The sequence below is a fragment of the Hippocampus guttulatus genome, chromosome 20, assembly GCF_054856545.1.
Source record: "Hippocampus guttulatus isolate MCC_2025c chromosome 20, RoL_Hgut_1.0, whole genome shotgun sequence".
In the NCBI taxonomy this organism is placed as follows: Eukaryota; Metazoa; Chordata; class Actinopteri; order Syngnathiformes; family Syngnathidae; genus Hippocampus; species Hippocampus guttulatus.
In genome coordinates, this window is record NC_141280.1 from 123,526 (window position 1) to 145,007 (window position 21,482).

The 21,482-nt window shown below is 61.1% G+C and overlaps 2 protein-coding genes across 7 annotated transcripts; both read right to left on the bottom strand.

The window, feature by feature from the left end:
* Positions 1–140: 140 nt before the first annotated feature.
* LOC147187266 (unconventional myosin-VI-like) lies at positions 141–11,292 on the bottom strand. Of its 4 annotated transcripts, none has more exons than XM_086100937.1 (35): positions 11,125–11,292; positions 9,488–9,611; positions 8,701–8,770; positions 8,549–8,622; positions 8,319–8,448; positions 8,139–8,244; positions 8,012–8,067; positions 7,840–7,937; positions 7,566–7,730; positions 7,417–7,497; positions 7,161–7,341; positions 6,894–7,038; positions 6,665–6,822; positions 6,502–6,593; positions 6,200–6,272; positions 5,988–6,115; positions 5,812–5,907; positions 5,564–5,734; positions 5,422–5,460; positions 5,242–5,335; positions 5,025–5,155; positions 4,871–4,948; positions 4,660–4,789; positions 4,135–4,225; positions 3,839–3,989; positions 3,556–3,764; positions 3,211–3,289; positions 2,973–3,133; positions 2,850–2,891; positions 2,675–2,710; positions 2,530–2,568; positions 2,089–2,195; positions 1,878–2,009; positions 1,537–1,755; positions 141–1,133 (listed from the first exon to the last, which is right to left on the bottom strand). In XM_086100937.1, the coding sequence occupies exons 2-35, from the start codon at positions 9,602–9,604 to the stop codon at positions 934–936; spliced, it is 3,879 nt and encodes a 1,292-aa protein (XP_085957063.1). In that variant the 5' UTR covers positions 9,605–9,611; positions 11,125–11,292; the 3' UTR covers positions 141–933. The 4 variants fall into 4 exon arrangements, with proteins under 4 accessions (XP_085957063.1, XP_085957065.1, XP_085957066.1 ...); XM_086100939.1 differs by lacking the exon at positions 11,125–11,292 and adding an exon at positions 10,381–10,587; XM_086100940.1 differs by lacking the exons at positions 2,530–2,568; positions 2,675–2,710.
* A 296-nt stretch (positions 11,293–11,588) lies between these two features.
* Positions 11,589–20,125, bottom strand: senp6a (SUMO specific peptidase 6a). 3 transcript variants are annotated; one of them, XM_086100943.1, is made up of 23 exons: positions 20,004–20,125; positions 18,829–18,922; positions 18,683–18,746; positions 17,834–17,922; positions 17,406–17,537; positions 17,230–17,303; positions 16,974–17,029; positions 16,455–16,821; positions 16,031–16,263; positions 15,796–15,927; positions 15,671–15,704; positions 15,393–15,581; positions 14,846–15,039; positions 14,476–14,603; positions 14,258–14,374; positions 13,607–13,732; positions 13,437–13,529; positions 13,143–13,366; positions 12,838–12,914; positions 12,676–12,776; positions 12,537–12,605; positions 12,313–12,463; positions 11,589–11,928 (listed from the first exon to the last, which is right to left on the bottom strand). In XM_086100943.1, the coding sequence occupies exons 1-23, from the start codon at positions 20,032–20,034 to the stop codon at positions 11,701–11,703; spliced, it is 3,003 nt and encodes a 1,000-aa protein (XP_085957069.1). In that variant the 5' UTR covers positions 20,035–20,125; the 3' UTR covers positions 11,589–11,700. The 3 variants fall into 3 exon arrangements, with proteins under 3 accessions (XP_085957069.1, XP_085957070.1, XP_085957071.1); XM_086100944.1 differs by lacking the exons at positions 17,834–17,922; positions 18,683–18,746; XM_086100945.1 differs by lacking the exons at positions 17,834–17,922; positions 20,004–20,125 and having other exon boundaries at positions 18,829–18,921.
* Positions 20,126–21,482: the final 1,357 nt, after the last annotated feature.

Below are 21,482 nucleotides of genomic sequence, written 5' to 3' on the forward strand. Positions count from 1 at the left end.
TAAAAATGGATTTTTGGGCACGAGTCTTGGCCACGCAGCTTCCGGTCCCTTGTGGGTATTCTTATTTTTTGGGGGTGCAATTCCAATTCAGCATTCAAAGACAGGTTCAAGATTCCCCGTAGACACATCAACGACTTGAGTCAGGTGGCACACAAGCGCGTTTTATTGAGTTGAGGAGAGGCAACGCCAAAAGGTGTCGGGATCGGGCGAGGATGCGCTTCGCGCGTGCCAAAGCGGTGAAGTCGTCGGTGAGGCCGGCGGGTTTGGCTCGAAGCGTGTCACGAGTACACACGCGCTGCTCAAGGGCAATGTCCCCCCCCCCGCCTCCCCCCAACATCATAGCAAAAAACCCCCCAAAAAAAAACCCCCCATCCAGTGTGGTAGCTCGTTTCCAGTTCAAAGATACCTTACAAGGTCAGCTGATGAAATCATCAAAGTTTGATTGGTCCTTCAATCACATTGGCTAAAGATCCTTAGCTAGCCGGTCGTTAGCTGGCCGTCAAACTCGCCCCGCGACCCGATGCGCCGGTATTAAGGGAAAACAGCCAGCGGCCACGCTTGCTTGAATACGGCCGACGCCGGCACGGTGGCGGGAGACGACGGAGGCGGCGTTAGCGTGGCTAACGTTACTTGGCAAATGCATAGTTGTGCGGCGGCAACAATCAAAAGAAAAAACATCCTCACTATTGGTCATCGCTTCACATTGGTAGGCTTGGTCATTAGTTTCACGAGCGTCCGTGTTTGGATTCATTAATCGCACGCGAGGTAAACAAGAATCACCGCATCAAAAGCTGTCCCTGACGTTTCCTAGCACGGAGGAGGGGGAGGAGGCCTCGTCGTTAAACCCCCGCGAAAAAGCAGAAGGAAAAAAAAAAGGCAGAGAAAAGAGGAGGCGGCGGCGCTTCCCTTCCGAGCGGCCTCAGCGGCGGGCTCTCACTTGAAGGTGGCCTGCAGCATGGCGGTGGCGTAGGTGGGCCGCGCCTGGCGGTTCTGAATGGCGCTGCGGAGGTACTGGACGCCGCCGCAGCGCTCCCAGATCTCCTCGAACTGGCGGGGCAGGATCTCGGCGCCCCTTTTGCGGGACAGGCCCGTCTCGTCCAGACTCAGCTCGCACATCTCCATGTCGTCTTTGCCTGAGGGGGAACGGGACACCGTCACCCAGCTAACGCGGCCACGACCTCGACCGAGCCCAGTCGTAATCATCCGCCCGCGACCCGGGCCGCTTCTCCTCCCGGCTGACTTTGGGCCTGGACGGGTTGCCCGCCAACATTGGCGCTCACGCTCGCATCCGGGGCCCATTTGGAGCGTTATCGACCTCCGCCGCGCGTTTTGGAATGCGGGAGGAAAGCGCCGCAGCACGCGGAGAAATCCCACAAGAAGCGGCCGCTCGTCGGGCACGGTTGGGTCGCGTTGACTTTTTCGCTCGGCTCCGTTGGCGCGGCGCGGCGTGCGATTTTGACGCGCCTTTGGCGAGACCGCGCTCATTTGAGGAAAGCGCCTCGTCGCGTCTTTGTCCGGCGGCGGCGGCGTGCTCACCGGCCACCAGGAGGATGGGGTGCTTGTCGGGGTGCAGCTCCATCTGCCGGGCGATCCAGGGCCCGTCGAAGTGGGCGTACCACCAGCCCTTCTTCTCGCCCTGCGCCTCTTTGTACCGGTCGCCCGGCCGGATGAAGGGAATGCGGAAGAAGCGCTGCTGCCGGCTCAGGGACGGCTCATACTGGCGGGCCGGCACGGGGGGGGGCGGGTTCCGCCGGGCTGCGAGGGTGGGACGGGACGGGCGTGAGCGGGCGGCTTTCCGCGGAGGGGGCCCACGCATCGGGGCTCGCCCCGCCCCTCCCGCAACCCGGATAGTTCCCGCAACTCTGTCGTGAGCTTACCGTATTCGGTCAGCGCTTTGGGCGCCCGCTGCTCCGTGTCGGCGTTCCTCTTTTTGTTCTTGGACTTCCAGGCGTGGTAGACCTTCAGCCGGCGGTGAAATTCCTCGCGGCACGCCGCCAGCAGCTCGATGTCTGCGGGACGCGGGCACGTTTCAACACGGCACGCCGAGACACGCGACACCCACACGCCAACAAAGAGGCCGCTTCTCACCGCAGGAAGTGTTGATGGCGTCCCTGAGCTCGGCGTACTTCCACTTGCTAAGCTGGTATTTGCCGTTGGCGCCGCTGGCCGCTTTGCCGGCCTGAACCCGAGGACTTCTGACGACGGGGACACGGAAAAGACACAAAAAGGACGCGGGAGGTCAGCGCAAAAGACGGCCCGGAACCCGCGCCCGACGTTGATTCCGGAGCCCGAGCTGCCAAACGAGAAGAGGAAGACGACGGCGGAAGAAGAGAAGGCGTCATGGCGTCGCACGCTGAACTCACTTGCTCTTTGGGCAACCTTCATCAACACCCCCCCCCCCCCCCCCCAAAAAAAGGCGACGGATGATCAATTGATGACAAAAGAATCAATTTGCGATCAACGGTCGGAGTAGATTTGAAAATCACCACCCCCGCCCCTCCGGTGACGAGTCGAGACGTTTGCACGCACCTCGCCAGAAGCTCGCTCATTTCCTTGGCCATCTCCTCCCTACAAGGTTTCATCACGGTCACGATTCAACAAAATGGCCGGCCAACAAACAACAAGACTCGATGGTGCACAAAGCTTTGGCCGGCGGGCTCGCGGTGTTACCTACATGCTCAAATTGGACACTTTGGGCCCAGCGTAAGCGCTGAAAAGACAAAATCGCATCACCGTCACACATGCGGTGAGCGCGCGACGCCCGGGGCCGATCGGACGACGCTTCCCGTGGCGCGCGATCGTGGGCTCGCGGGAGTTGTCGTGCGGGCTCAAAGTTCAAAAGCTCTTACGCTGCTCGCTCGGGAGACGACAGAAGCGACGACGACTCGGGGCTGCCGGGAGGAGAACAAGCAAAAGCGGCCGTTAAAAGCGCGCCCGCCGAGCTCCGCCCCTCGGCCCGCTCGGCCTTTTACCTGCGCGGCGAGGCGTCGGCCTGCGATTCGTCCGGAATGAGCTCGGCTTCGCTCCGCGCGATCCTCAGCGCCAGCTGGCGGTCGCGCCTCTCCTGCTCCAGGACCGCCTGCCGCGAGATTTCCTCCTGCCGGTCCGCCTCCAGCTGCCGCTCCATTTCCAACTGGACGCGCGGGACGGCTTTGTGAGTCGCCGGCGCATTTGCCGGCGCCGTCCAAACGCGTCGGGAACGAGACGCACCTGCAGCCGCTTCTGCTCCTCCTCCATCTTCTTCCGCTCCTCCTCCTCCTGCTTCCTCTTCATCTCCATCTCGGCTTTCCTGCCGGGAAAAAGACGGCCGTTATTTTTGCTTCTTGAACCTTTGCGCCGGAGGGCCAGGCCTCGTGCATGCGACGCACCGGGTTAAAAAAAAAACCAAAAACTAAGTGAGGATGTGGGTGTGGGAGGGGTTTTGTTTTTTTGTTTGGCAAGGTTTGGGGAGTATTTTTTGCAGGGGCTCGCACGCCATGTGGCATGCGCCATGTTTTCTTTGTCGCGCCGAGGGCCGCCGTCCCCGCACGCGGGGGACGGCGGCCGGAGACTCACGCGCGCCTCTCGTCTTCCTCCTCCCGGCGTTGGCGCTCTTCCTCATCCCTCCTCTTCCTCTCCCTCTCCATCTCCTCCTGGATGCGGCGCAGACGCTCGCGCTCTTCCTCCTCCTTCTTCTTGTTCTGCAAGGCGCCGAGCAGCCGCTCCGAGCGGGCCACCAGGGCGCGGTAGTCGCGGTCGATGTCCGCGCGCCGCATCTCCGTGGCCTGCCGGCGCGCGGCGCAGCGGTGACGCGGGCGGCCCGGCGCCGCGTCGGCCCGCCGCCGTTCGAGGCGCCCACCTTGATTTTGAGCGCGAGGGCGCAGATTTCGGCGTCCAGCCGCTCCACCTGGGCGCTCATCTCCTCCTTTCCCTCCTTGAGCCCGGCCACCACCTCGTTGAAGAGCTCCGTCCTCTTCTTCAGGTGGCGCACCTTCACCAGGCCGTCGATCCTGAAGCGGGCGGGGGGCGGATCGCCGAGACGACGGAGGACAAAGAGGGTAAAGGGGCGGGACCGCCCGGGAATAACGGCAGGGGCCAAAGACGTCGGGGCGCGAGCGCGAGAAGGAGGCGGCGACGCGGACGCGAGCCACCCACCGAGGTTTGTGCTTCTTCTTGCAGAGCCACATGCGCACCGTCTTCTGCATGGAGATGCAGGCGCCGCGCCGGTACAACACCTTATTCTTCACTGCGGGCAAACGCGCGACATCGCGCGTCAACAAACGGCTTGCCGCAGACTCGGCGGCGGGCCGCGACGCTCCTCGCTGCACCGGGGCGGACGCTAAAATCCCCTCGCCGGTTTTGCGCACTTTGCTTGCTTTTTGGAAACAATCGTCAGCCCCCGTCGCCATTTCAAAATGTCTTGCGCAGCTTGGCGACTTGTTGCGCTTTCGCTGTTTGGGCTAACAACTGAAAATTAAAAAAATAAATAAAAGATGGATGGATGGCAAAGCGCAGCGGCGTCGCCCGACCTTTCGACAGAGCGGGCGTCACCAAAATCGCGGGAGGAGGTGAAAAAGGCCGCGCGAGCGAGGAGGCGAAGGGAGCGCGGGACAAGGAACGACGGCCGAGGGGCAAAGCTCACGGCGCCGGCGGCTGCGGGAGCAGGAAAGAGATCCTTACGCTTGATGACCGACAAGGCGCACCACTGGACCTTCTTCCAGCGGCTGTGGATGATCCAGGTGTTGACCCGCCGCACCAGTTCCGCCAGGTGATCTGGATCCGACTTCATGATCTGGTCAAACTCGGCAAACTTAAAAAAAAAAAAAAAAAAAGGAGGAAAAAGTCACGACGAGAAGAAGCGTCGCTCCTCGGCGGCGGGCGCGGCGCCGACCTTCCCGGGACGGAAAAACACTCGAGTCAGCCCGAACTTGTAGTCCTTCTCGTTCAGTCCCAAAGCTTTGAACAAGGCCTGCAACATACACAGAAGGGGAAAGTGCCGACGGACGCCGACGGCGCCGTCGCCGCGCGGCGCGACGCGGACCGACCTTGCAGAAGAGGCGCGGGTCGAGCCGCGTCAGCTTGGGGGGCATGTACTTCTTGTACATGTTGTAGAGTTCGTGGAAGGGAGCCCTGGAGGGGAAGCCGCCCTGCATCAGGTCCAGGACCGACACCATGCCTGCTCCGACAAGGATCATCCCGACGGCTCAACGCCAACGACGACGGGCCTCGAAGCGAAACGCGAGCGCCTTCTCGGCGACTGACCCGAGCACTGCAGCTGGGAGAGGATCTGCGCGCCTTCGAACTGGTGACTGACCATCTTGAGGTTGGGCTTGATGCAGCGGATGAAGCTGGAGCCCTGAGTCGGAAAAAGCCCCAAAGCGCAGGCGGTCAGGCCGAGCCCGGCCTCGCGCTCAAAGCTCACCGGCGCCACCGGCCACTGACCGTGCCGCGCAGCTTGTCCAGCAGAATGTTCAGCTGAGTCTGCGAGAAGAGCAAAGACGCGAGTCGAGTCGGAGCGCGCGACGATTCCTCCCGAGGGGGCGTCGGATCGGCCTCGGGAGCGGACGCCGCTCGGGCGCCTGACCTTGAACTTGTTGCCCACGCTGATGAATCCCAGTTTGCCGGCCCTCTGCTTGCTCTCGTTGGCGTTGGCCGCGTTGTCAAAGAGTTCTCGGATGAATCGGTCGCCGGACTCGCTCAGCAGGCATTCCAGCGACGTGTGCAGCGCATCGTTGTTCTTCTCCACAAACTTGTTCTGAGCGGCGACAGGGCAGAGGCCGCGCGTCACCGACGGGGCCGACGGATCGGGCCCCGGGCGGCGGCGGCGCGCACCGTCTCGTAGCAGACGGCTCCCGCAAAGTGCCTGATGATGAATCCTTCGTCGTCCCGCACGTTTCTGTGGATCGCCAGCTTGGACTTCCGAGGTATCTGTCGCAGGCGCGCGCGTAAGATGCCGCCGGCTCGGACGAGGGGGTTCAAAACAAAAAAAAAAAAGGCCTCGGACTTACAGTCAGGCGGAAGTGGCTCTTGTGCTTGTTGTGCACGGTGTCGGTGAAGTGCTGGTCGCTGGGCTGCGGGAGCCGGTTTTCCTCATCCAGGATGTCCAGGATTCCCAGCACCTTGGCCTCCACCAGATCTGCGAGCAGAGGCGCACGTCCCAATTCACGGTGCGGCTCTGCCGGCTCGAGTCGAGAGTCACCCCCCCCCCCCCCCTCCCTACCGATGCAGTCCTGGTTGTCCACATAGTGAACCTCGTTGACTCCCAGCCCCTCCTTCTGGTACAGTTCTTGTTCCTGCGGGTCAACACCGTTACTGAGTTCTTATACCCCGAGCGATGTTTCGGTCACTTGACGGGTGGCCATCTTGGAAGGGGCTTCGCGTCGACGCGAAACGCGGAGCCCGGGCGGCCGCCGCCAAAACGCAACTTTGCCACACTCGAACGAGCCCGCGCCGATGCTCAAAGTGACACGGGGAACGTGCGAACCCGGTGCGGGGAAGTTTTCATCCGCGGCATTGACCGACCTCTTTGAGGATGCGCTCGTTGAAGAACTGCTGCAGCTTCTCGTTGCAGTAGTTGATGCAGAACTGCTCGAAGCTGTTGTGTTCAAAGTACTCTGCGCGGGAACGGGAAAGCCGAGGGGTCAGCGGCGAGGGGCGGCGGCGGCGCCCGCGCGCGGTCACGCACCGAAGCCGGCGATGTCGAGGACGCCGATGAAGTTGGCGGACGACTGGAAGGGGAAGCACCGGTTGACCCTGGTGACGACGCGGTCGAAGAGCCGACTGTACACCGCCTTGGCCAAGGCGTCGCGAGCGTTGTTGGCCTGCTCCACTTTCAAAGGAACCCTGACCGACACGCACGGCGCATCAGACGCTCGGAAGCGCGCTCGGGGGGGGGAGAAAGGCAGGCGGCCTACTTGATGATGGTTCCTTTGGCGCCCCCCGCTGTGGTGAGCATGACCCTGGAGGTCAGGCTTCCTTGCAGGTCCAGTTGGTCCAGACCCAGCAGCTCGGCGCAGTGTTGCAGCGGTTGGCTAGCCTGCTTCTTGATGCTGCAGCCGCCTGGCCGAGAGCGAGAGAGCGAGAGAGCGGTGAGAGAGTCCCGAGCGCAGCAAAAGTCACGCGACGACAGAAGGTGAGCGCGGAGTCGTCGCTTTGGCGCTCAACCCCGCACGGGCCCTCACCCGAGGTGCTTCCCGCCTCCTCAAAGTCGACGTTGCCGAGGTGCAGCACGCCGGCCACCACGCGGAACAAGTCCAGCTTCTCCGCGTCGTCCAGGCCGATCTTCTTCATGGCCACCAGCATGCGGCGGAAGTCGCCGTGGTCGTCCAGCAGGGGGTCGCTCAGCGGGCCCGCCTTGGCGTGCTGACGGAGGGGACGGGCGCGCCTGAGTCCGGGTCGCGCCTATGACGGGAAACCACGCGAGCGCACGGACGCTACCTCTGAACTCTTGCGGTTGTCCGGGATCCGCCCGTCCGTCTCCTTGGACGCAAAGAAGCGAGTGCAGCCTCTGTTCAGGTACTGAAAGGCATACGGGCGGGCCGTCAGCGGGAACGGGCGGGGCCGTCCGACGCCGGCCGTCCTCCTACCCTGAACGTATCCGGCGAGCCCAGGTGAAACTTGAGCCGAATGTCCTCGGGCGCGCCGGCGCACAGGCGGTAGAAGATGTGGTAGTTCCTCTCCTCGCCGCTCTGACGGCAGATGCGAGACTTCTCCAGCAGGTAGTGCGACACGAAGCCCCCCACCACCGTGTTCTAAACGCAGGCGGGACGTTCGGGATCGGAAGGCTTCCGCGAGTACGGGACGCGGGTTCATCGCGGTCGGAGCGTCCCGCTAAAAGGCCGCGCGCGGCGGCGCCGGTACCTTTTCATTGAAGTGTATTTCCACAAACTTGCCAAAGCGACTGCTGTTGTTGTTGCGCACCGTCTTGGCGTTGCCGAAGGCCTCCAACAAGGGGTTCGCTGCTCGGGGCAAGCAAAGTCACAGCGTCATCACGGAAGGCGAGCGGCCCGGCCGACGGGTGGCGGCCGCGTACCCTCCACGATCCTCTCGTCGATGTCTTGGCCCGTCCCGTACGACGACGTCAGGTACCTGTCACGAGAGCGGCGAGCCGCGTCAGCCGCGTCGCCGCGCCGGCCGCGGCGACGCGCCTTCCGCCTCACCTGAGCACGAACTTGGTGTTTTCCGTCTTGCCGGCGCCGGACTCCCCCGACACGATGATGGACTGACTCATCTTCAGAACCTTCATGTCCCTGTAGGCCTTGTCGGCTGCGTACGGAGCACACCCGCGTCAGCGCCGAGCGCGCGATGCGGGGCGGGGCGGGGGCGCGGGCGCCTCTCACCGATGGCGTAGACGTGCGGCGGCAGCGTGCCCAGCGAGCGGCCGCGGTACCGCTGGATGGTCTGCGGCGAGTAAAGCTCGGGGATGTCGTAGTACGGGTTGACGGCGATCAGGATGTTGGCCACGAACGTCTGAGCGCAACCACAACCGAGGCAAAGCCTTTTGACTGCCGCTCGCAAGTCTGGTGCCGCCGCCGCCGTCGTCGCGACACAATTTGCAAAGGCAACTCACGTAGATTTTGTCTTTGCTGTACCTGACGCGCACGTTGTTGAGCAGCGTGGCTTCGTTGAGGTACATCAAGGAACCTGCGCACACGCACACACACACGCGCGCCCTCGTCACGACATTGCGACCGGAGCCGGTCGTCAGCGAGGCGAACTCACAGTTGTCCTCCACGTGCTTGTCGACGTCATCCTCGGCGGGGAACACCTGACCGACGGCAGCCACGAACGTCTGCGCAGACATGGCATCAGCAAAAACGCCGCGGCGGCTTTTGGCGGCCCGCCCGCTCGCCAGGCGCGGCCGCCGGAGGACAAGTCATTCCAAACCTTCGGCATTTTGGGCGCGGGCGGGGCCGCTTTTCTCTTGCTCGGCCTCATTCCGGAGGGGAAGCGCGCAAGGACGCAAAGACGCAAGAGGGACAAAGTCGGCGCAAAGGACGGTCGCCCGTTTGTCCCGCAGACGAGGCGAGCGCTTTTTTTCTCGTCGGCGAGAAACCCGAGAAGATCCGACGGATGAGCCGCAAGTGAAGATGCTTCGTTTGCCTTGAATAAGTTAACGACTCGAGCAAACTCCACAACAGTTGCATTGAACTTGAATTTCAACAACGACTCCCCGCTCCCCTGAACTCGCTCGTCTTCTCCGACTTGGATTTTGAGTCGCCGGCGCCATCACTGGCGTGTTGCCGGCACACCCGCTGCCGGACTGGACTGGGGAATGTCACGCCCACGGAAACTGGACCTGCTACCTCTGTGTTCAATCTCGGTCCAAGACTCATTTCTACAAACTCGCGTTTCGTGTCGCCCCCCCCCCCCCCCCCCGCAAAAGATAGCATTTAACCACGGGCCGCCAGATTGATTTGCAATGCTCAAAGGAGGAGGATCCGCGAGCGACACGGGCGACGCCATGTTTGCCGGCAGCGGTTGATCTGAAGCGCAGCGCGAGTCTGACCTTGGCGTCGCGCTTGAGGGGCTGCACGGTGAGGCTGTCGGCGCCGATGTCGACGATGGTTCCCAACTGGAAGCCGTCGACGGGGTGCGGCGCCCACACGGGTTTGCCGTCCTCCATCTCGATTCTGGAAGACAACGGCGGCTCGCTCGGTTTTCAACGGGGCGGCTCGAAGCGACGTCCGGCGCTCCACGGTCCGAGAAAGGCGACGAGGAGCCCCCGGGCGCCCGCCCGACAACTCTTTGCATCTTTGAAATCAACAAGAGCCGTCGCTCGTTCCCGCGCGGGACGGCGCGTCGCGTGACATTCGCGCAGAGCCGATCGGACGCCCATCGATCGACATCGCCGTCGTGACCGCGAAGCCTTCGGGGACCACCGCGCACGTGACCTCGCTCGTCCGCTCCGCGGCGTTGTTCACTCGCAATCGAAAACGTCGCCGAGGGGTGACGTCAAGCACGACGACACTCTGCGGCGATCGACGTCGAACGACACGATCGATGTTTGACATCGGTCGCATATGAGGTCGTCGAAAGACGGCATCGCTCATTTCACGGCGCGCCCGCGCTCCTCCCTCTCGAGGTGTTCGGGCGTTACGTCGGTCGTCTCGTCGAGCCGCACGCGACCTTTGGCCCGCGCTCCTCTTTCTTATCTGCGCGCACGCCGCGACCACACCCGCCCAGTTCCTCGTCAAACCTTTTCGTCGGACGTAAAGTTTGTCGGTCGCCCGTCGGCGAGTCATCCGCGCGGGCCGCAAAAAGCGTGAAACATTAACCGCCGGCCGATGGCGCGTGTCATAAAGGTCAATCATCTGCGGAGCGATGGCCGCTTCCCGCGCCACCTGGGTCCTCGAAAAGTCACGCGACTTTTTTCGACAGGTCACGTGAGTGACTTCTTACCTTCGAGGCCCCACCGGTGAAAAGTATCACCGGGCAAATCCTTTCTAATTGTCCTCGCTTCTCACCCATCAATCCTCCCCGCTTACATTTTCGGCCTTTGTGTCACGCGAAACACGTGCACGCGCAAACTGCGAAAAGAAAGGAAAGTTTGCACTTCACTTGGTTTGCGGCTACACACGCAAAGCCGAGCGAAGCCGAGGCGAGGCGAAGCGAGGCTCCATGACATATCCGCATGGCGAACCCTCCCGTGTCGAATTCCCCGATGACGCGGCGATTGAAAACGGGCTCCTTTGAGACGGGCTCGCCGGGGGCTCCGAGCTGCACTGTGACGTCGGCGCCGATGGCAGCGCCTCCAAGTTGAGGCCGTTTCCACAAGGAGCCCGAACCCCTCGTTCCATTGCGCCGAATGTCGTCCGGGTCACCAATTTGTCCAGAGGTGCGCCGCGAACGATGAGCGACCGTTTGTAAATGCTTCAAACGCGGCGTCGGGCGAAAAGCGCAGTGCTGTTGAAGGCGGTCCGCTATGTAGCAAAAACAATGTTGCCTTTGTCGCGAAGAAAACGAGTGACCGCGAGCCATAATGGCAGCAGTGTTACGAGTCGACACAAAAAGACACCGCGAAGCGCGAACGGTCCGTGAGGTCGCTCGCTCGGTGGCTCGGCCGGACCGGCGCCGTCCGCCATCGGCGTTAGCTAACAACGTCGCTCGCTACGGCGGGGCGGAGGTGCCGATTCATTATCTCACCTGCGGGCGTCCGGCGGGCTGCGTCGAGCGAATGCTGCTGGCTGGAGCGAGGCCGGAAGTGCAGGTGAGCGAACCGAGCCAGTCGCTGCGTGGCCTCCGCGTCGATGCCGCCCAGTCGCCGAGTGTGCGGCCGCCCTCGTCGCCTCCCAGTCCCGCGGCCGGCCTGGGAAATTGGCCGCGTGACGTCACGGGCCGGGAACGGAAGCCAAGCTGCGGCTCGCTTCTCGACCTCCAGGGGGCGCCAAAGGGACCGGGGGCGGCACCGGACCACTTTGGCCGGATTCCATCTCGATCCTCAACACTTCAAAGCGAGCGGTCCACGTTAATATCACTGCGGCGGGTTGTAAAATATGCCTGTAAAATGTAGCATGGGGAACTCCGGCCGTGAATTTGTTTTCATGACGGGAGAGTAAATGATGGACCCCCAGTGGGAGGAACGTGTCCCAAAGAGATATTACCGTGGCAACAGTAACGCTGGACTTTTATTCATACAAAGTAAAAGGTGTTGGTGGAGAAGCAGAGTAGAGTAGCATAACAAGGGCGTACAATCAAGTTGCCCCGCCAGGGGTATCGAGTTCATGGGGTGAGGGGAGGCTTGGCCCGGACAGCGACGGAGCCGGAAGTCTCTTCAACGTCCGCCTCTTCCGAGGAGGCCTCCGGCCGCTCGACCCGGCCCTTGTCGGTTTCCTGTTGGGCTTGGATGTGCAGGATGAGGCCGCTGATCTCCTGCCGTTTGCTCCTCATTCTCTGCTGAGGAAACCACTCGGACAGGTTGATGGGCAGTTGGAAGTTGACGATGGGATTCTGCGCAGACACACGCAATAAATAAATAAATACTGTAGTAAATACTGTAAAATCCCTCTGCAGTCGCGATTTTGAGGCAACGGATCTTTGACATCTCCGGCCGTCGGTGGCAGCGGATGACCCTTCGCGGGCCTCCGACTCGGGGCGCAGCAAAAATTTCGGGCTTGCGCTGCCCCAACTCGCTTGCCGCATGAAAGCGGCGAGGCCCGCTCGCTCGGCGGCGAGGTCAGACATCTTGCAAGACAACCATGGAGGGCGACGTGAGGGGGGGGGCTTCCATTCAATGGCCTTTCCCTGTTGGGACTTCCAAGTCGCGCAGCCTCAGCAGCCTTTGGCTTGAAGCCGTCGAGCAACACGCGCAAGCGGCGGCCGGGAAACGTTCACCTCGAAGAAGCTCTCGACGTACTGCAGGACGTAAATGCCGCAGTCGCTGAAGTTGTCCTGCTGAGGCACCCGAGGACTGGAACCTTTCATCACCTCTTTTCCAAACGTGCGCCGGCTGCCTTTGCGCACTTCCCACTCCACCTCCAGGTACCTACGACGGGCGCGCACCCAAGTGGAGTTCAAAACACCGCCCGGGTCTGACACGGGTGCGCCGTCTCACTTACTCTCTCAGGGTTTTGACCACCGTGGACCTGGCGGGACCGCGCAGGGAGTCCATGATCAGGATACAGGACCTGCGCACAACAAGCGTTACGGCGCCGCCGCCCGCAGGCCGACACGCGCCGCCGCGGCCCGCCGGCTTACCGTTTGCCGCCGTGGGCTTTGAAGGCCCGAGACGCGTCGCGGGCCGAAGCCAAGCGCGAGGCGTCTTCGGGCGGCGCCCCGCCGTCGTCGCTGCACTCGTCCTGCGCAGTCACAACGTTAGCCCGGCGCCGCGCGGCTCAAACGGAGCGTCGGCGCGAGTACCTGACTCGAGCTCTGCTCGTCGGACGTCAAGGCGCCGTCTTCGTCCGCGTAACGCACGCCGATTTGCTGCAACTCGTCTACAACCCAAACAGGCGCGGAGTGAGCGGCAAGTGCGGCGGAGCCGACGGGTGCCACGCGCGAGGCAACGAGATCGCTGGGCTCAAGCGACGGGCTGCCAAAATGCTCAGCCCGGTGGGAACGCCCACTAAAAGCCCACCCTTGGGAGGGGTCGGCGAGCGGGGACCGAGCGAATCATTGCGGATGTTCCCCCTCCCCGACGGTAGCGGCCAACACATCGGACTGACTTGTGCGGCGCGGCTCAGGGTGCCCGGCGCCGGCGGCGGGGGCCAGCGCGTGCCGTTCCGGGAAGGCCTCTTGCGGCGGAGGATCCCGAGGGGGGCTACGCCCGGCGGCGGCGGCGGGGTCCAGCACGTCCGTGTCCGGGGACAGCGGGCGGCAGTGCTCCGGGAGCTCCTCCGGCGGGGGGTCGGCGCCCGGGAAGCAGATGACCGCCAGGTACCAGTGAGCCCTGACGGAGACCAGAGGCCAAATGAGCGCGAGCCACGGCGCCCCTTCCCGCCCCGGAGGCCGCAACTCACGACTCGTTGATGGGAACAAAGATGAAGTCCTTGTCGAACAGGTCCACGTGCCGCGTCCACGTCTTGACCCTGTTGTGCTTGCGTTTGTGAATCCTGCGGAAACGAGCGGCCGACGAGTCAGGAAAACATTTCCCGCGTTGCCGCCGGAGCACTCGGATGCGCATACTGACGGAAGGTTGTTGCTCCGGTCGGGAACGCTCCCCTTCTCCCTTTGGGTGAGACGCTTGTAGAAGAAGGAGCTGAACACGTGGATTCTTTGGGCGTCCTCTTTCTTCAATTTCTCCAAAACTAAATATCTACACACACACACACACAGACAGCGTGACAAAGAGGAAGGGCAGAAATTGCACGTCAATGTTGACGAGCTGACGCTGGATGGAAATGCACAAGGTGAGATCGAAGGTGGCATTTAGGGGTCGTCCGAATGGAGCCCCTTCCACAAATCACCGGGAGCCAAACTTCTCGAACCCTAACCTTCATTTTTTTTCATTTCACACGAAACAGTCGAGCGGCGGCACGTCTCCCTCACAGAACCAGAGGCTTGGATTCCGGCTCAGGCCTCCCCGTGCCGGGCGTGGGTTTTGTCCGCTAGTGCGGTTTCCTCCCGCATTCCAAAAACACCCACGGTGGCCCGACTGAACGAGACCAAGTTGTCCCGAGTGCCGATGGACGGTTGTCTACGCGCGCCCCGCGACTCCCGCTCGATGACGCCCGGGATAGGCTCCGGCACGCCCGCGAGGAGAAGCGGATAACGGACGCACGAAAGCGTCGACGCAAGGCCGCAACGCGGAAGGAGAAGCGTGCGGAGCCGGTGTGCTTACTTTAAATAAAAATCTATGATCACATCATTCAGGAACTCTCCGTCGTTAAGGCAGTGGAGGTCCTCGTTGGTGACCAAAATGCCCCCTTTGGCCGGAGGAGGCGGGTACACCATCAGCCTGGAAGACAAGCGAGCGAGCGAGCGCGCGCGCGCATCAGGAACGGGAGCGGTCGCCGGCCCCGCGCGGCGACTCCGTGGGAGGGGGTCGGACGCACTCACTTGACCACGGGCCCGGAGAAGGTGGGCTGAAGGTCGGCCACGTCCTGCCGCTCGTGGTCAAAGAAGGTGGCGGCGTCGAGGGTCCTGGCGGGCGGCGAGCGCCGAGACGTGGCCGGGATGCCCTTCAACTGCGCGCAAAAGACACACGGCCACTAGAAGCGCTCCATCCGCACATGCCGCGGCTGTCCGCAAAAGTCTACCGACCCGACTCCGAAGAAGTCGGGACGGTGCGTTCACCAGAAATAAAAACAACGCGATGAGCGGCATATCCCTTTCGAGCGAGATCTCATTGAATACGCGATCTCTGAAAACCCCGCGGCCCGTCGGGTTGGCACGCGCAAAGGACGCTCGCGGCGTCGGCGGACGGCACCTTATCTTGCTTCTGCTTGGTGGCCTTGTTGAAGTTGACCAGGCGCGTGTTGGCCTCGTCAAAGGGCAACTTGGCGGGAAAGTTGTCGATGTTGTTGTTGCGGCCGATCTCGCTTAAGATGTCCTCCAGGATCATCTGCTCCTTCATGTCCAGGCCATCCACGAAGATGAGCACCACGTACTTCTCGTCCGACTCTGAGCACACGGCAACGGCTGAGATGGTACCCGCCTCCCCGGCGACTTCCGCCGGCATTTCGGTTCCGGACGGAAATCGCTCCGGCGGGCCCTGGACGCTTCGGTCGCCGCGTGGCGCCACCCCGGCACGTCGAGCAAGTAGCGCACTCCCTGCGAAGGGGGCGGGGCGCCGCCGTCAAGGCCGACTTCAAAATAAGAGCTTGGCAAGGGATGCCCCGGCACCGGAGCGATCGCCTTGGCCGGCTTCTATTTTGAAGGCGGCCCCCGCGACGTTACCTTTTCATTGCCGCGACGCCGGCGCCGAATCCCATTCCGTTTCGGATTGACAAAGCGAGAGCCGCGGCGCTACTCACGTTGTCCGGCACAGTCGTACCACTGGCCGGCGCAGCGCTGCGTCATGTTGAGCTGCGCCCGCAGCCGCACGCATTCGTCGGGCGTGGTCTGGAAGAACAAGACGGGCAGCTTGCGGACGCTGCACCACTCGCAGCTGATGAGCTCCGAGGCCCGCAGGCACACCTTCTCCACCGTGTTCGGCTCCGGCCCTGGCGCGGGGAAAAAAAACCCTTTGAGCGGGCGGGCGGGCGCGCGCGCGCCGCCGTTGGGACGACAGGCCGCGATGACGGAGGTGCACCTTCCGTTTCCAGCAGGATGTGCTCCACGGAAAACTGCCACAAAAAAAACCCCAAGAGGAGCAAAGTGCCCGTGAGAGGGAATTCAGCGGCGGGTTAAAAAAAGCAAAGCAACCCGCATACTCACCACCACGGGCTTGGTCACCATCCTGCGTAGCGTGCCGACGCGGACGCTTCGACACTGCAGGATGATGCTGGCACACTTGCCCGGCTCCACTTTGGAACGTTTGCTTCTGGGAGAACTGGGCTGCTTTCCGAACTAAAGCCAGTTGGGGGGGGGGAGGGCTTGGGTCACTTGTCACTTTCTTGGGAAGAACGAGGAAGGATCGCTTTGGAATGTGCGAAAAAGAAACCAAAGCGACCTGGTCCTTCATTCTGCTTCGGCGCGGGATGACAAACTTCATGTTGACGTCCTCAAAGAAGTCGGCGCTCAGATCCTCCGGCTCGCCGTCGCTTTTCACCGCCGCCTCCACTCCGCCGCCGCAGGGCGCCGGCGACGAGTGCGCCGAGTCGGCGGGCTGCGGCGAGCCGCCGTCCAGTCGGCCCGCGCTTGCCGCGCTGCCGTCGTTGGCCTCGTCGTCGCTGGACAAGACGACTGCGCAAATCACAAGGGGGGGGGGGGGGGGGGTTTAGCACATTTCCCCTCCGCTTTCATCAAGACCGGGTTGAATTCCCTGACGGCGACAAAGGGCTTCCCATCTAGGTACAAAACGTGAAACGGCCCGTCCAACCCGACAATCGGTCATTTTGGGGGCAATCCGGTTGGGAACGCGGGCCAAGACTCACTGGGGTGGTCGAGCTCACGCTGCTGGGCCGCCGCCGCCGCCGCCCGCCTCCCTCTGGGCGACTTGCGAGTGGCGTAGCAGCAAGACGCGCTGGCCAGCGGAGGGGATCGGCCGTTGGCGCCCGCCAGGCCGGCGGGCGGGGGGGCGTCCGCGCGGGCGGGCCTGCCGCCGCCGGGGGGGGAGGCCTTGTAGAAGGCCTGCAAGCTGCAGGGCTGAGATCGCAGGGGGGCTCGAGGCGACGGGGGCAAGAGAGAGGGCGCCCGCTGACGGGGCAGACACGCCGGACTGTTCCCGCAGTGGCGACACTCGCCGCCGTCCTCGCACGGCTTGCGGCACTTGCCGCACGCCGTCTGGTAGATGGGCGCCGTCTGAGAGAAAAAGCACCAATCACCGGGGAAGGGGAGAAACACCTTCTCTTTCTGACCAGAGGCCACTGACGCAATGAAAATGGAAACGGGGAGGAGTCCGCAAGGAGAAACGGAAGAGCTCCGCTGGGTTCCCGTCCCCGCTGGGCTCTTACCTCCGACGCTTTCCTCTTCTGCTGGACCAGCCGTTTCAGGTCGGCGCTCTCGGCGTCTGGAAGCGCGCGCGGCAACGTCGAGTTTAACGGACGGGAAAAACATTTCGCTCCAACCCCGTCGACACCCACCAAAAAAAGGGGGGCACGTTGAGCCGTTAGCATTGCGTCATCGTCAAAGAGCGCAAAGTCATTTTGAACCCTGGAAAGGGCTCCGTGGCTTGAAAACGCACGCGGGAAGTGGGCGACGCAAACGAACCTGGCTCGTCGGCACACGTCAGCACGATGTTGTCCACCTCCGTCGCCTGCCGCGTGCCGCCGCTCGACCCGTTCCTGCGCGGGAACGAGAACGGGGGTTTGTCAAGCGCCGAGCATCTTCATCATCATCGTCATCATCACGCGAGAGCAACGCGGGCGTGAAAGCAACCGGCTCACCTTTGGCCGGGCTTCCCGAGGGCAGAGGTCACCTGCGCGTGCTGAAAATGGCGGCCCTGCAGGACGAGTCCTTGCGAAGGGGCGGGGCTGATGATGAAGTAGTCGCTTACGGCGATGGAGGACGGAACGAAGCTGCGGGAACACAAAGGCGGCAGGTTGGCCTCGCTCGGGGACACCGGATAGCCTTGTACTGGCCAAAGGTTGCGCGGCCCTTCTCGGCGTGGCCTTCGAACGGACTTCCGGGCGGCAGAAGGTCAAGCCGACGAAGCGAGCCTCCCGGACGGAGAAAACGGGGCTCGCTTCGACAATTCAACCAATCCCGTCGCTTTGAGTTGGGCTCGGCGGTCGTCGGGGGACTTTTCTGCCGTCCGGAAGGACGCGACGCGCAAAGCCGATGAAAAGGTCCGCCGTCGGCTCGGGAGCCCTACCTGAGCCTTTTGTGCCTGCCGACGTTGCTCGGGCGCTTTTCATACGTCCTCGGGGGGTCGGCGGAGGTGAAGTGCCTCAAAGACGGAGACTGCGCACACGCGCACACGCATACGGACGTGAGGTAGACGCGGCCGCGGCGTGCGCCGAGCGGATGTTCGAGGGACACTGCTCGAGACAAGGACCCACATGGAGCAAAGTGGAGACGGCGGCGAAAAACCCCCCAAACCCGCAGCGACTCGGGAGATGCCATTCAAAGGCGGGGAACGACCCGCGGCCCCGCAAAATCCGCCGATTGAGCGGCGAACAATTGACGCGCCGGAGCCATTCGCCGGCTCGTCTCGCCGATGACGCTCCATTCGCAGGGCGAGCGAGGCCGCGCTCATCTTAGACCGGCCGCGACGCGGGCCCGCACGCGCTGCGCGGCCGATCTTTTCCAGGGAACCTTTCCGGCCGATCGGACGGGGCTCCTCCAGCAGCGGACGCAAGCAAAGGCTCCGTCCGGCAGCTCGCTTGAGAAACAACTGGGCTCCATTGCCTTTCTCCGGAAGACGTCATGCGATTTTCGCCATTCTGGCGGCGTTGCGACTTTGGCTTTGACAGGCCGTCGCTTCTGGCCCATCTCGTCACGTTGCCAATTTGACTTTCGACCGAGCGCGTGCTCGAGAATTTGCAATCGCTCGCTCTTTCCGCCGGAGGGATCTTTCGTGGACGCCACGCTCGGCATTTTGACAGCCCGTCGTGGCTTTCGGCCAATCTGGGCGCATCGCCGCTACCTTTGGGGAGCGGAAATTCTAAGACGGAAATGGCACGGAAGGCGACGGAGACACGCAGCCGATCGGGACCTTTACCTCGTTTCCATCCGAGGACGCGGACGCTTGCCGCTCCGTCTCCTGCGCGGTCATCACGCCGGAGCTGAGGGGGCAAGCCGACGCGTCAACGTTCCGAAAGGCAAGCGGATGTGCCGCGCAACCAAGCGAGCGGCGCCGACGCTTACTAGTGCTCGTCCTCATCTTTTCCGCCGGCGCCGGACGGGAAGCTCCACTTGTGCTTGTAGCCGCCGTCTCCGCCGGCTTCGGATCTTTCCAGAGCTTCGCGGACATGCAAAAGAACAACAACAACAAAAGACACATTTTGGGGATCGGTCCTCGAAGATGCTCGTACCGGGCCGACGCGATGTCCCATATGTCCCTTTAAGTTCATGAATTTCCAGCTCAAATCTTTTCTTCTGCTTCTGAGGTCAGGTAGCGGGGCGGGCAGTTTAAAGCTAGGAAGCCCTGATTTCCGGCCCCCATCCCTCTCAACTGTGCTGTATTTTAATTCACACCTTGCGGAGTGTTTCTTCGTACTTTACTCTTACCTTCTTTTTTTTTTTTAAATGTCATGCCTGTTTAAGTGCTCAATTAAAGCACGTATCCGTTTCCCCACTATTTTTGGGGGGGGGGGGGTTTGGGGGACCGAGGCTCTCGGCTTTCGAATCACTTGAACGAATTGTGAGATCCTGTCCATTTCTGTGTTCAGCAAGCTTACCTGCCTTACGAAAATGGCTAAAGAAGTCATTCTTCGCAGTTGAAGCAATTCCCTTTGCATTTAGACCTTGGCCAGGAATTGCTCTTATTTTCATCCATTTTACAAGAGTCACAAGGTTCTGAATATCTGCGACGGGCAAATATGTCACTGCAATGTTCTGTAAAAGTTATGTCTTGCAATGTTGCTCTCGTGTACATCGATCCATTTTTTAAACACGTACACTGTATGCCTAAGTCGAGTAGCAGTAAGTGATTAAAAAAAAAAGACAAAAGTCCGATTCGGTGTGTTCGAGGCGTTTCCATCCGAAACGTTATCTCGAAAGCCAACCGAGTGAAGGCCTCGTCACAGCGCCGCTAGCTTCCGCTTGCTAGCTCGCCTGACTGCTTTCAGTCCGCCGAACAGAACCGGTCCGACTATGTTTGCTGTCCTCGTCCTCCAGGCCGAGCCTCGGGCAGCTTTGGAGCTTGAATAACGTGCAGACAAGCGAGGCTAACGTTGTCCACTTGGCCGCTTGCTTGCTGCTGCCGCTGCCGCTGCCGCTCATATTTCGTTGAGACTGACGAGGTGACACCGGTTCGCTAAATGCGTCTATTGTCCGGCGGGAACGTGACGACTGAATCTGTGGCGGCCGGCGGAGCTTACCGTGTAAGAACTGGCCTGCGTTGTGGGCCATGTTTTAGTCCACGTTCTCGATGGTCATTTCTTCAATTGTGTTGGTCCCCCCCCCCCCCCCCCCTCCTTTCGGCTTGGATGCGCTAAGCAAGTTAGCGGTGCAAATGCTGTCATTACCGGAAAACAAACACATCCACTTCACAATAAAAGGACGTCGGCGTTTCGGTTTTGCGATTGCGAGAGCCGCACCGACCTTTTACAACCCCGAGGAGTAACGCAAGCACCGTATATAGCTAATTACACAGAATATAATTAAGCTACGCTTAACATGAAATAATATGAAGCTCAAACATAAAATGATAATACTATAACATAAGCTTACATTATTGTTTTTTTTTTTGACACGTGGAAGCGTCACGAATGTAAACTTCCCGTTCAAACTCCGAACATTGGGTGAAACTGACATTTGTCATCGCCGATGTCAATATCCCGCGAAGACAACCTGCTAGTTTCGTGAGCGGGAACGATTGTTTGTATATAAACGTGACACTGACCGGAGAGACCAATCCACCGTTGACCAAAATACCCCCCGACGTTGGCCAGCGACCAGTCCGGGTGCACCCCGGCCGGCTCCGCCTCCGAGTCAGCATGGAAAGACAGGGGCTCACCAGCGACCCGAATGGGGACAAGCGATACACAAAATGGGACGAACGGGTGTCGAATTGTGCTTTAATCGTGCCCAATAAACAGAATTAAGAATCACAGGAAAGTAACAGCAGTCTTTTTGTTGACTGGCCGTTAGGGGGCGACAGCATTGGCACGAAAGGCAACTGACTGGCAGGTACGGTCCTCGTCGTCTCCGTCGGAATCTCCTTGGAACATTTTCGCGTCCTCTCGTTGCGTGGCAACGTCCAACACAGCCACCCTTGTTCACAGTCTCGTCACTTCCCGTATCGACCACTGTAACTCACTTCTCTTCGGTGGCCATCAAAACTTCCTCCATAAACTTCAACTTGTTCAGAATTCAGCAGCGCGGATCATCACGAGAACCCCCTCCTTCCATCATATCACCCCCCCCCCCATCCTCCGACAGCTCCACTGGCTTCCTGTCAAATTTAGAATTAACTTCAAATGACTTCTCTATCCATTCAAAGCCATCCATACCCTTGCGCCCCCTATCTGTCAGATCTTCTTGAAATTTCCATTCCCTCTCGCTCACTCAGGTCCTCATCCTCCCTCCACCTTTCTCTACCCTCTGCCCGTCTCACTACAATGGGGTGCAGAGCCTTCAGTCGCTCTGCCCCCAAACTCTGGAACTCACTTCCACCCAACATTCGTAATATTGACTCTCTTTCCATATTCAAAACCCACCTATTCAGACTTGCTTATCCACCTTAAATCTTTCTTTCTTTGTTTATAATTTTATCGGTGGTTTTATTATTTGCTCTTGGTTGTAAAGTGTCCTTGAGTGTTGTGAAAGGCGCTTGCAAATGTAATGTATTATTATTA

Excerpts from the sequence above, each read along its gene's own strand:
- LOC147187266 (XM_086100937.1), bottom strand. The coding sequence starts at position 9,604 with ATGGAGGACGGCAAACCCGTGTGGGCGCCGCACCCCGTCGACGGCTTC. Across the intron at positions 4,226-4,659 it reads CGCCTTGTCGGTCATCAAGC|TGAAGAATAAGGTGTTGTAC; the intron begins GTAAGGATCTCT and ends GTTTGCCCGCAG. Across the intron at positions 1,756-1,877 it reads CAAAGCGCTGACCGAATACG|CCCGGCGGAACCCGCCCCCC; the intron begins GTAAGCTCACGA and ends CCACCCTCGCAG.
- senp6a (XM_086100943.1), bottom strand. The coding sequence starts at position 20,034 with ATGGCCCACAACGCAGGCCAGTTCTTACACG. Across the intron at positions 16,264-16,454 it reads GCGTGAGCTCGACCACCCCA|TCGTCTTGTCCAGCGACGAC; the intron begins GTGAGTCTTGGC and ends TGATTTGCGCAG. Across the intron at positions 15,705-15,795 it reads TGGTGACCAAGCCCGTGGTG|TTTTCCGTGGAGCACATCCT; the intron begins GTGAGTATGCGG and ends TTTTTGTGGCAG.